Source organism: Grus americana, chromosome 1 (assembly GCF_028858705.1).
Source record: "Grus americana isolate bGruAme1 chromosome 1, bGruAme1.mat, whole genome shotgun sequence".
Taxonomy (NCBI): Eukaryota; Metazoa; Chordata; class Aves; order Gruiformes; family Gruidae; genus Grus; species Grus americana.
The window spans coordinates 114,241,446-114,253,381 of NC_072852.1; the positions used below are offsets into that span (position 1 = coordinate 114,241,446).

Consider the following 11,936-nt stretch of genomic DNA (forward strand, 5'->3'; position numbering starts at 1 on the left):
CTCGGTGCACGGTGCCAACGCTTGCTACCAAGGCGGATCAATACCATAACACCCCCGGCCCGACCACCATCACAGGCATCTACCCCTCTCTTGCCAACCCCTCTCATCCTGGCTGTTCACCAAAATTAAACAGTTTGTGGCCCAAGTAGGCAAGTGCTGATTTTTAGAGATGTGGCCTCAGCCTGGATTCAAACAGGCGTGAGATGCTAGCAGTGAAAGATGAAACACTGCACCTCAACAGCTCAGAGATGGCATCACGACTGTGAAGAACACTCTTCACGTGGAAAAGGAGGAACTGGCTTTTCACACATTAAAGCTAGCAGGAAAAAGAAAGACTCCCCACAACTTATATTATTCACTATGAGAAACGAAAGAAGACAATGCCATAGTAGAAACGAATCTAAACAAAAGTGAAAGAGACTGCCAGTTTCCATGTCCCCTTGGGGACCTTCAGAAGTCTTCAAAACTCCCTCACTCACATCTATTCTGGGTCCCTTATTTGCTCTTTGACTTTTTAGGCCTTCCAACTTCCCTTCTCACTCTCCTGCATAAAATTTAAACAAGAAATTCTAGATTTGAGGGGTTTATTGTTTTACCTTTTTTTTAATGTAAAGCTGACATTCTCATGATAAATCATATTCTTCTGGACACTGGGATTACAGACAAGTTCTCATCTGCAAGTTGCTTGCAATGAAGTTCTAGGAGCTAAGCAACACTGAAAGAAGGGCAAGTCAGAGTTCCAAAATCCTCAGTTTAAAAAGTGTGTTGTTAAGCAACTTCAGATCAATATTACCCTTCTAAGACTTTGGCAAAAGCAAACAGTGACAAAATTAGGATGCTGAAAGATGTGTCATGAAAAGCAATTTTATTCCACTTCATAGTTAAGAGAGAACTGGGCAGAAGACAGATGAGGCACACATAGCAGAGCTGCAGAAGAATATCAAAACAACCCAGGAGCTAAATGCATGCTACAGGTCTAGATGCTTACTAACACTGCATGGACAAAACTCCCTCATATTCGTACTGTAAGTGTTCAAACTACCATCAATCAACATTTACAGCCACTGCCTTTTTATTGCATTAAGTTTTCTCCTCTTCCTCAGTTTACCTTCCCCTAGATCATACTGTATTTTTCACTGTTTACACAAACAAATATGCAGGCATTATATGGGACATGTATTAAAAAAGAGCTTTTTTCCAAGAAAAAACCCAAAACCCTAGAAGTCATGACTCAGTTTATGAGGAGCTTTGAAAATTAACTACAACAGAATCAAACCTTTAACATCAAAAAAATCTATCTCCCTATGTTTTCAGGTTAGATGTAGAGAACAAATGTAGTTTTTCAAGTTACCTTTCAAATGATGAGAAAGTAGAATGCAATAAAACTACGGTATCAGCTCAGTACTCCCTATTCCACATCCAAAACTCCAGCTACTAATACATTTCCGTAACTAAGCACAGAAAGAAGTTATAGTTTTGAAAAAAAAAAAAAAACAAAACAGCTATCATGGTATCTGACAAAGCTGGTGGGGGAAAAAAAATCAGCCGTTTGCACAGACCATAATTTAGAGAAAAATCAATTTTACAGGGTCAGAGCTTCAGAATGAGCAATCTCTACTTTAAAAATGTTCTGATAAGGTAAGAGAAGGTTTGCTGCAGGCATAAAGACAATGCAATAGCATGACAAGGAGATTGGAAATAACTCCAAAATCCTGCTCATCTCTTTTTTTTTTTTTTTCTATGTGTGTCCATTGGATACTACTTTTAAATTTTGGAGGTGGATGAGGAAGCAATTTTCACCTTCGCCACAAGAAAAAAAAAAGGTATATTTCAAATCTATTAGCACCAAATAACTGTATTACCTAAATTTGAGCTGTGTGCGTGTCAAGTCCTGTTTCATAGTTTCAAAAACCTCAAAGTCCAATATTAATACAGATCCCAAACAATATAGGATTTTGCTCACTCTCCCCCTGGTCCCCATCTTGAACTCCTATTAGACAGGCGCTTTGTTTTACTAATTGCAATTCCAAGCAGAAATTACATAAATCATACAAACTGCCATACTGGATCACACTGGTAGCCTGCTCTCAAAAGCAGCAATTTGTAATTGCTTTTACTAACAGGTACGACCAGTTTTGCCCCATTCCTGTCCCATGTTATCTGCTGTGGTTGAATAGATAAGCTCTACTCTAGGGGGAAGACAGACCAGAAAAGGATGAACAGGGAATTCTTATCTGGATTAGCTGAAAATGGGTCAGTGGGATCTGAATGGAGTTATCCATCCCTAAAGGCATCTCCTTGTGGGTTTTTGCCTTTCGCAGTGACTTGGCACTAACTTTTAACAATTGGGAACCAAAGAGGGGTCAGCTGTGAAAAGACTGTTTGTGCCCTGCTGCAGGTCACCAGAGGGAGGCAAAGGGACTAACACCTTAATTAAATGCTATTACATCAACTTCAGCAAACGTTGTTTCAGAGGTCAGTGCTCTTGCCCAAAGAAGCTGTCTGCTCTTTAGCTGGGCCAGTTCGACTGCTCATGGCCATTTTCTGACTCAGGTCTCTGAAGTATCTGCCAGAAGCTGACACCTACCAAAAAAGGCACAGCTCATTTCTTTCAACACAGCACTCGATCATAAAACCAGCCTAGAGAGGGGTCAGAGAGCTGACAAGGCTGACCTTACAGAGTGGTGGCCGCTGGTGGAAGCAGGAAAAGCAGCTTTCAGCAGCCAGCTCCTGAGCTAGGTCGAGGTCCAGCCAAACAGCGGTGTTTGACTACTGCCTGAAAAGAGCAGCCAGGTTACAAAACCACAAAGCACTCCGGCTCACGTGCTCCTCTGCTTAAAGCCTGGCTGTCCCACGACCCATGAAATGACACCAGTTGACCAGAAGGTTTGCTTCTTTTGGAAAGCCTTGTAAATCACTGCAATCTACACTTATCCATTAATATTAAGCCCACTTGTCCTCTAATATTAACTCCTCAAGAGAAGAGTAAATTCTCCTGAACTTGCTATGAGGACCATCAATACGGTAAGTCAGACATCCTGCTTCTCAGCTGAAGAAGTCACAGCACTTAAAAAGTTGTTACACTGGGAGCTGCAGTAAAGAAACCAGCAATACCCATATCTAGATGCTTTCTGCTGTTTCTATTAATCCATGCAGGGCAAGTAACCTGCAACACATAATCGTGGAATAGCAGTGTCCTTACCATCAGTAGCTGGTTTAAGGTTTTCCACCCTTGTAAAAAGCACCACTTATTTTAATATCTTTACATTCACACACCAAGATGTGCTTGTCATCTGGAAAGCGCGTTTTGTGAGCCATGGAAAGATACTGGCATTAGTTAGACACTGCTGAGTGTACTGTCCCTTACTCGTATTTCCATCATGTGAAATTTTGTTTTGTAATTACTTGAATCATTGTTAAGTATTTGTTCTGCCACAGGAGCTTGAGGTGTGGTGGTTTGTTGGGGTTTTTTTTGTTGTTTAATAAACACTTATATATATATAAACACTTACTAACTGTCTGTCATCCAAATTGATCCCCTTGAACAGAGCCATTATCCCCATTTATTTTGTCTGTCTTTTGTTACATGACTAAATTCTCACAAGGAAAGGTAGGTATTTTTGGTAACTGGAGTCACCTCCAGAGCTTTTGGAATCTACAGCAGAGTGCAACAAGATTTAATAGTCAGGTAGCTCTCTGAAAGTTTTTTTTAATGCAAGTGAATAAAAAAAGACAACAGAACCAATGTCATATTACAGTCAAGGGCATAAAAGTGACTTATTTAGGGCTGAAGACTCAAAACCACACACCAGCCATTACTGGCTGATATTCTAAGCTGGTTTGGTATCACCAAAAGGGATGGAGAATGTGTTTTAAACACCTCAGTGGTAGCTATTTCTGAAGTACAGTCAGGGAAGGAGGGCAGGTTCCAGATCAAGTTGGGAGAACAAGGGCTCATCAGACCAACTGCATTCAGTTTTAAACAAAAAGAAAAATAAAAAAAACAACAACAACAAAAAACAGGTCAGTGCAAAGAAGAAAAGTTTTGACTTTGCTTAAGAGGAGCCCTTTGTCTCCAAATTATTCCAGGTTGAAGCTTGTTATCAAGATTGCTCTTGGTAATCCTCAGCCTGGCAGCAACTGTCCTAAACTCTCATCGCAAGAGCATGCTCCAACAATTAACCAAGCTTAGGGAAAGTCATTCAGTATTTTTTCAATTTGCTTTACTTTTAATCTTCTTACACCACAGGATTTTTTCAAAATCCCCCGAATTTAAATCCAATAACACAATAGCTCTAGACTTATGTGTTAAAACCACAGAGACAGCTCACCTAACAACTTCAGTGAACCTATTACCATATATAAACCCAATTATATTTTTATCAGTAGTAGTCTAGAACTCCATCTCTTCATTGCCTGGATATAAGGAGGTATGTAAGTGACTATTGGTTTAATATAGCCTGTACACTAATATAATGTATATACACACATATATGCATATGGTGATTTTAATGTCAGATATTAAATATGCAAGTATTTGGTATTTGAATATATATTTGCATATATTATACTGACACATTAGGTGATTTTAATGTATTATGTGTATGCATACATAAGTATACATATACATGGCCATTTGACAGACATTAAATTTTTTTATCAAACACAATTTTTTCAACTCCTGATTATTACTTTTTTTTTTAAGATGTGACAGATGTCAAAATGACATTGATACAGAGTATTCAGGATTAAGGATGTAAATTAAGCCTAGAGATACTACCTTAAAAACAAACAAGTAACAGCTTGGAGCCATGTTTCAAGCCAGAAGCAAACCAACTAAACCGTAGATGGAGCAGCCTGCCCAGCCAGGTTGCACAGGCTCTGTCCTTGGAGCTCCATTTTCAAGACCCAACTGCAGAAAGCCCTGAGCAGCCTGGTCTGATCCTAACGCTGCCCTGCTTTGGGCAGGGGGGTGGACCAGAGACCTCCTGAGGGATCCTGTGATCCTATCTACTAATTTCTTGGCCAAGTGTCCACACCCAGCAGCTTGTGTTAATTATTTTACTGAGTCACTAAAAAAAAAAAAATATTCTGCCCAGAAAGACAGCTGCCAATTCATCAAGCAATCACATGAAGGTACCATGCTCTTGAGTTATTTTGCTACGCTTTGTATTGGAAAAGGACTGCCAATTAAAAGAAATCATCATACCTTTTCTTCATACAACTTACAAACCAAACTGTTTATTATCCTTTACAGTTTTATTAAACACATGCAAAGAGAAAGTCATGAAAAGCCATCAAAGACAATCTATATTTCTTGTAGGTTTGCCATACAATTCAACACTGATCAATTAAAACTGACTAGGAAAGATCACTTGCATCTGTCACACAAACAGCTCATGAGAAAAAAAAAAAATCAAAATCTTGTCAGTTCCCTCATGTTTTCATACATGTTTTGTGAAGAAGCACGGCAGCTGAAGACATTTCTCCCAGAAAGCGCATTTGAAGAGAACGTGAGTCTCAAAATTGTCTGTTGCTCATTAATCCAAGAAAAGACAAATGGGCGAGCGAGGGAGAAGCTCCTCTTCTCTACCTCGTCCACGGGAGTGCCAAGGATCCCGATGGCTCACCAGAACCCCCAGCGCCTGCCCTGCCCCTGCCCTGCCCCGCTTACCCACACAGCCGCCCACCCCAACGCTGCAGCATTTTGAAGAGGAAGTTCAAAAATGGATCCTTCGACAAACGCAAAACCTTTGCCAGGGAAACTCGGGAACAGAACGGACGGGAAACGGAACTAGAAGTCTGTAATGGAAGCAAAGGAAAGGCTTCGTTCCCCTTCTCACATTACAAAGTCATTTCTAAAGGTCTGCCTGAAAACTAAACAATGAAGAAACAAATAAAAAAGCTGTCAGGCAACAGACTTTTTGTCAAGTAACCTTTTGAGGGCCAGCTTGTATGGTATGGATGTCTTAACAACTTTATTTCAGTCAGCCGGTAGAAGAATCTCGCTTATAAACATGGAGCTAGAGCAGCAAGCAGAACAGGCATGGCAGAAATCCTGATAACCTCAGTGTGACAACTGGAAGAAATCTTGATTTGTAAGCCAGGATCATTCATGCAAATTCACAAGGATAGTTACTGTCTGTTGTATTTGTCTACTGAAATCAGACAATTAACGGGAAGAGATTAAATGGAAAAACTGAAGAATATGGCAGTTTTGCAAATTATGAGATTTCTTGGCCAATGGATTCCCTAACCCCAGTGTGATTCACATGAATGGCAGAAGGAACATGCTAAGCAACCGCCACATCACCAGAGCATCACTAATGAATATTCCTTTAAAGATGCATAAATTAATATTTATCTATGTGTAATTTTAGAATGGAATTCTTCATGTGTAATACAGAAAGAATTTGTTCTGTTTGTGCTTTCCCTCTTCCTTATACCATTCCCTGTGAAAGCAAAGTACAGGTTCTTTGCTGCTTTCCAGAAAGAATTTGTTAAAATGGCAGGAAAAATATTTCATTTCAGAAAAAGATCTAAAGAGAATCTAATTCAAACATGAAAATTTCACACTTTAGCATATGAAGACAGTTCAAGCGTGGTAAATGCACACATGTAATTTCTATTATGAAATATTTTAATGTTATAAAACCAGTCACTTTTTCAAAATATCAACCTGAGAGTATCAAGACTGCCAAATACCTGATCACCAAAAGACCAGAAGTTAAAACCTACCCCACTATCAAACATTAAAATAAAAAGGATAAATGCAAAACCTCAAATGTTCATATGGAATGACAAAAAAAGATCAAAAGCTTCTGCAGAAACATCAGCACCCATTTAAGCAAGTGTTTTGAGGCAAAGGATGCCTCTGAAAATTCTGGATATCACTAAGGCAGACACCATTGCAGAGGTCTCTGAATACAGACTCTCCCCCAAACGGTTTTGGTGCAAAATCCAAGCCCCCTTTCTTGCAAGCACCTTTTCAGTGGGAATACCTACACCCCTCTCTGTAAGGCTAGGGCTACAGGGAACCAACAGAAATGCCCATCCCTCTATAGTCTATCCTGAAGCACAGTCTCAATCATAACCACTCGGGTTTTTTACTTCAGCTATGCACCCAAGGCAGAAATTTCCTTCTATTGTATTTAGACAACAAATGGTCACATCAAGCTGATAAAACCCCAAATGAGTTTTGTAACTGGAAGCTTTAAACCTCTGGGCATCTTTACAACTGCTTAGCTTGATATACCCTGCTCAACATTGGCCAGATCACGCCTGGAAGCGAGCGCCTGTGGCTAGCAGCCTCGGCAGCAGGGCTGGGGAGCTGGGATGGAGCTGTCTCCTCGCACCCGCAGGGCACCGGGGTCCCTCTCGGGAAGGGCACCTGAACCGCCGGCCTGCATCCCCCTGCCCAAGGAGGAGCGCCAGGCTTCAGGCTCTGCTTTTAGGCTAAATGTTAGCATTCACCTCACAACCCCCCTGACGCCCCCCCCTTGGCAGAAGAGGGAGTTAATACCAGAGGAGGACACAGAAGCTGTGGTCTCAAGGCCAAGGTCTGGCAACCAAGGACCGAAGGAGACCAGGAGATAACTCTTCCCTCCCGCACCTTTTTTTTTTTTTTTTTTGGCGGGGGGTAGGGGGAGCACCGACACCCAGCCTTGTAGGCTCCTCCTTTGAGGTTCGGACTTGCGCAGCCCCGCCGGGGTCCTCCCGACTCCCCCCGACCCCGCGGGACCGCGGTGCGCTTACCGCCCCCGGCCGGAGGGGTGTACGGGGGACCCCTCCCACCCGCAGCCCCACCCAGAGGGGACCCGGCGGAGGGTGCCGCCGGGACGGGGGCGGGCGGAGCCGCCCCCGGGGAGGGCAGGGGCGGCCGCGGAGGGGCGCGGGCTGCTGGCGGCCGCAGCGCGCACGGCGGCGCCTCTCTGCTGCACTGCAGAGGCGCCATCTTCTCGCGCTTCCGCGCCGCTCGGCACCGGCCCGCCCGCGGGGGGGCACAGCACGGCACCGGCCGCCGCCCCCTCCCCACGCACCCCCGCGGGCGCCGCCTTCCCGCCCCCGCAGGGCTGCTGCGCCAGCCCGCGGGGAGCTGCCCGCCGCCGCCCCACGCACCTGCGTGTGGGTGCGCGATAGGGGAAGCGCTGTCCTGCGCTACTCCGGCTGCACTCCCGCCGGGGTCGGCGGTGCTCGCCGCCTGGCTCCGCGCCTCCAGCCTCCGCCCCGCGGGGGGAATGCCGCCGGGTCTCCTGCTCCCCCTCCCGCAACGCGCCCCCCCGCAGGGAAAGTTTTCATTCCCCAGCACCCGGCGGAGAAGCCCCCGCGGCGGAGCCTGCGCCCCACCGGACGCGCTCGGCCGTCCCCCGCCCTGCCCGCCGGCTGGCGGCGCCGCCGCCCCTCCCCACCGACCCCCGCCACCGCCCCCCGCCCGCCCGCCGCGCCAGACGGCTCCGCGGGCGGCGGCTGAAGTTAACGGGGAAGCGCCCCGGCGGCGGCAGCAACCGGATCAGCGAAGGGAACCGGCCCCGGTGGCAGGAACGGCCCCGGCCGCCCGCGGCTCGCCGCGGACACGCGTGGCGGGGGACGTCCGTCCCGGCGGCTAGCAGCCCGCCTCCTCCTCGCCGCCTCCGCCACCCCCCGACTCGCCGCCCCGCTCAGCGGGAGCAGTCCTATTGTTCAGCAGCGGGAGGGCGACCGCAGGCAGGGAAGGAGTTCCCCGCCGCCCGGCTGCGTGACGGGCGCCGGCGACCCCCGCCCGCCCCGCCCGAGCCCACGCCGCAGGGGCGGCTGCGGGCAGACAAAGCCTCGGGGAAGCGGAGGAGGACGGCGGGCAAGTCCCCGCCCGGCCGCCCCCTGCCCCGCTTACCTCGAGAGCCCGAGCGGCGCCGGAGGCCAGCAGCAGGAGGGCTAAGTGGGGCAGCATCGCGGAGGGGGGGGAGGGAGGAAGGGAAGGAGGGAGGCCGGCGAGATGCGGCGGGGTCCGGCTGTAAATCCGCGGGGCCGCGCCGCTGCCGTGAAGAGCGACTGAGCTGCGGCGGCACCAGCCGAGCGCCGCGGCGGGGCCGGTCAGCTGATGGCCCGGCCCGCCCCCGAGCGGGCGGTGCGGCCCGGCCCGGCCCGGCCCTCCCCGCCCGGCGGAGACCCCTAGCGGCGGCGCAGCGCCGGCGGCCCGGGCGCGGCTGGTCGCCTGCCGCGGTGGCGGCGTCCCGACTCGCTCTTTCTCCTCGTTGTCCCTGCGCGACCACCGCGGGGTTAGGCCCGAGCAGCGAGGCGTCTCCTCTCACCGGGGCCGGGCGGCTCGGTGCGGCCTCGGGCCGGCTCCCAGGCCAGCCTTAAACCGGTGACAGGGTTACCCTCGTACGGGTGGTTCGCAGCTGCAGCACCCGTCTCCTCCTCAGCCCCTCGGTGTCCAAATCCACCTCACCGCCCTGCCTGCCGCTGCAGGAGGCCTTCACGCCCGCAGGAGCCCCGAGGCCTCGATGTGCCATGGCCCCTCTGAAGCGTCGTGTACAGCAGTGCTGACATCGTTGCAGGGTGTTCACAAAAAACCATCCTAAACCCAAACATATATGTGATTTAAAGGCTATTTAACAAATTCTGCCTTTTCTGGCAAGGTTGCACACCAACCTGGGGTCTTTCTGGGTGGAGGTGATGAGTAAGCACGGCCGCTAGCCATGGGGCTGACACACTGGTGCACGCTCCCGAAGCCTGAGCCTCCCGCTGACCCTCCTGCCTGTGGGCCTTGCCATATTCCTTTGCTCACTCCTAACTGCAAGATCAATGCGGAATTTGTGGGATTGCTATTGATAACGAAGGCACACGGGAACATCGGCAGAGATGAGGCTTATGGCAGTTGCGAGGAAGAAATCAAATTAAAATGTAGGGCTTTGCCAAATAGCTTGTAATCAGGAGGCCAAAGCAAACTTACTTTCTCGTCTTCTCAGTGGCATTGTAACAATTGGTATGGTAAACCTGTAAGGAGAGCTAAAAATGAGTGTTAGGAGAGTTTCATTTGAAACAGCTGCTACTGTAGCCAAAATTCAGTGTGACACAGCCTGACCCGTCCTGCCTCTGACCTGCGGGCTCCGTGGCAGCGTCTCTGCTCCCACCAAGGCTCCCAAGGCAGCAGCAAATAGACCCCCCCTGTAACGGGGACATCCAGCCCAGCGACATAAGGGGCAGGTGGTGGATGTCTCCCCGCCGCGCAGCTGGGTAACAGATGCCGGGGGCTGCATTGTCCTCACTGCTGCTCTTACCCTCGTTTTCTTTTGAACTCGGAGCTGAAATCCACTGAGGCTGAAGCACGCAGAGGGGTGCTTACCCTGCAAGAGCGACCTGGGCTGCTGTGTCAGGCAGGCGGTAACGTGCAGTGAGGGACCTCAGTGCCTTAGACCTTAGCGCGTTGCACCCTCACAGCCAGGCCCTAGAGTCAGAAGGCTGTTCTCACGCAAACATGCATCTTCTTATACAAATGGATGAACTGGTGATGTATGACGGCTTTGGGGAATTGCTCAAGTCATGCTTACCAAATTTGAGATCTCTCTGACAGGCAGATAACAGATGAAGCCCCTCGCTCCCCCCCCCCCGAACATAAAGATGCGAAGTATATCCAGCAAGTGCAATTAGCTGGTGCTTTTAATAAACACACACCCATGACACAACGCAACCTGTAAAGTAAAATGAGTTAAACAGCAACAATGGCAGGCTTAGCTATAATAATTTAATACTGTTATCTGCTTGTTTGATTAATGATCATGTGGCTTTGAGGGGTTAGGGAAGGATTTGCTGTGCAAGTGTTTCCAACCAATTGGCTTCTAAATTCAGCCATTGGAAAGGCAGCGCCATGGTTGCAAATAAGCAACATCCTGCTAAAACTGATGGAGGTTATTCAAAAACAATTCTTTCCAGAAACAATGGAGGCAATCAGAAGGAAGCTCTTTGCAAGTTCTGGGGAAAAAAAAAAAAAAAAAAAAAAAGGCTTCCAGATGGGGTGGATGGAAGACCAAAATAGATTCATGTAGCCCTTTTATTAAAAGTTGGCTTGGTAGTTCTTTGTAATCACTTTCTTCCTAATGCTAAAATCAAACAGTATTTCAACTGCTGCTTCTCTGGATGAGCCAAGCATGCTTCTTTCTTCATGGTGGGCAGGCAGACAGGCTTGAGGTCCCTTTTGCCTGTCACTAGGAGTGGGGCAGACCCATGGGATTGCACACCTTGGAGTAGAGAAGGCTCAAGTGAAAAGATGGGGAAAAGTCAAAGGTACAAGAAGACTTCTGTGAGACAGGTGTTTCCATTTGCAGCCAGTAAAAGCCAGTGACAATGTACAAAAAACAGTGACAATATTTGCTAAGATTTCATGAAGTTAGCCACTCTGAAAGGTCATAACTGAAGATTTTTGAAAGCTGGCTGCAAGGTCTACAAAATTTGGAGATAACCTGCTGATAGGAAAAAAAAGAGATTGTGTCCTATTTTCCACTCTCTCTCTTCTTTCAGGATCTGTACAGAAGACCTGATACACTTTTTTCCGTGCTTTCTCTACCTGTCATCTTGGTATAGAAATTCAGTCTCACCAGATCTTGGAAGCTATCATAGCTGGAGGACAACGAAGCCCACTACCACCTCACAACAGGGCAAACAATGGAAATTGTCTCCCCAAAGAAGAAAGCAGCACAGGTTAGATCACAAAATTATAGGGCTTACATTTGAATCTAAAAAAATGCTTTCAGCAAATAATCCCAAGCTGTGTCAGATGTGATTTTCCGTTTAATTGCTGAGCTTTGTTATTCAGTCTTAATGTGATAACTTTCAAAGTGATGACCAAGCATGCATGTCAAGTTTCATTTTTTGGCCACTTCTGTGCTCTGCCTGTGTATCTTTGTGTGCAAATGATGTCTACTATTATTTTACAGCCTTTTCATTTTAATATATTACGT

At 47.6% G+C, this 11,936-nt stretch overlaps 1 protein-coding gene across 2 annotated transcripts in view; it reads right to left on the reverse strand.

Annotated features, from left to right (window-relative positions):
* APP (amyloid beta precursor protein) overlaps positions 1-9,107 on the reverse strand; it is a 231,690-nt gene extending 222,583 nt beyond the window's left edge. The window contains exon 1 of one of the 2 annotated variants that reach the window (XM_054842302.1): positions 8,870-9,107. In XM_054842302.1, coding sequence (XP_054698277.1) covers positions 8,870-8,926 — 57 coding nt within the window. In that variant the 5' untranslated portion in view covers positions 8,927-9,107. The remainder of the gene's footprint in view (positions 1-8,869) is intronic. The other variant, XM_054842225.1, reaches the window with a different exon arrangement.
* Between the last annotated feature and the right edge of the window lie 2,829 nt (positions 9,108-11,936).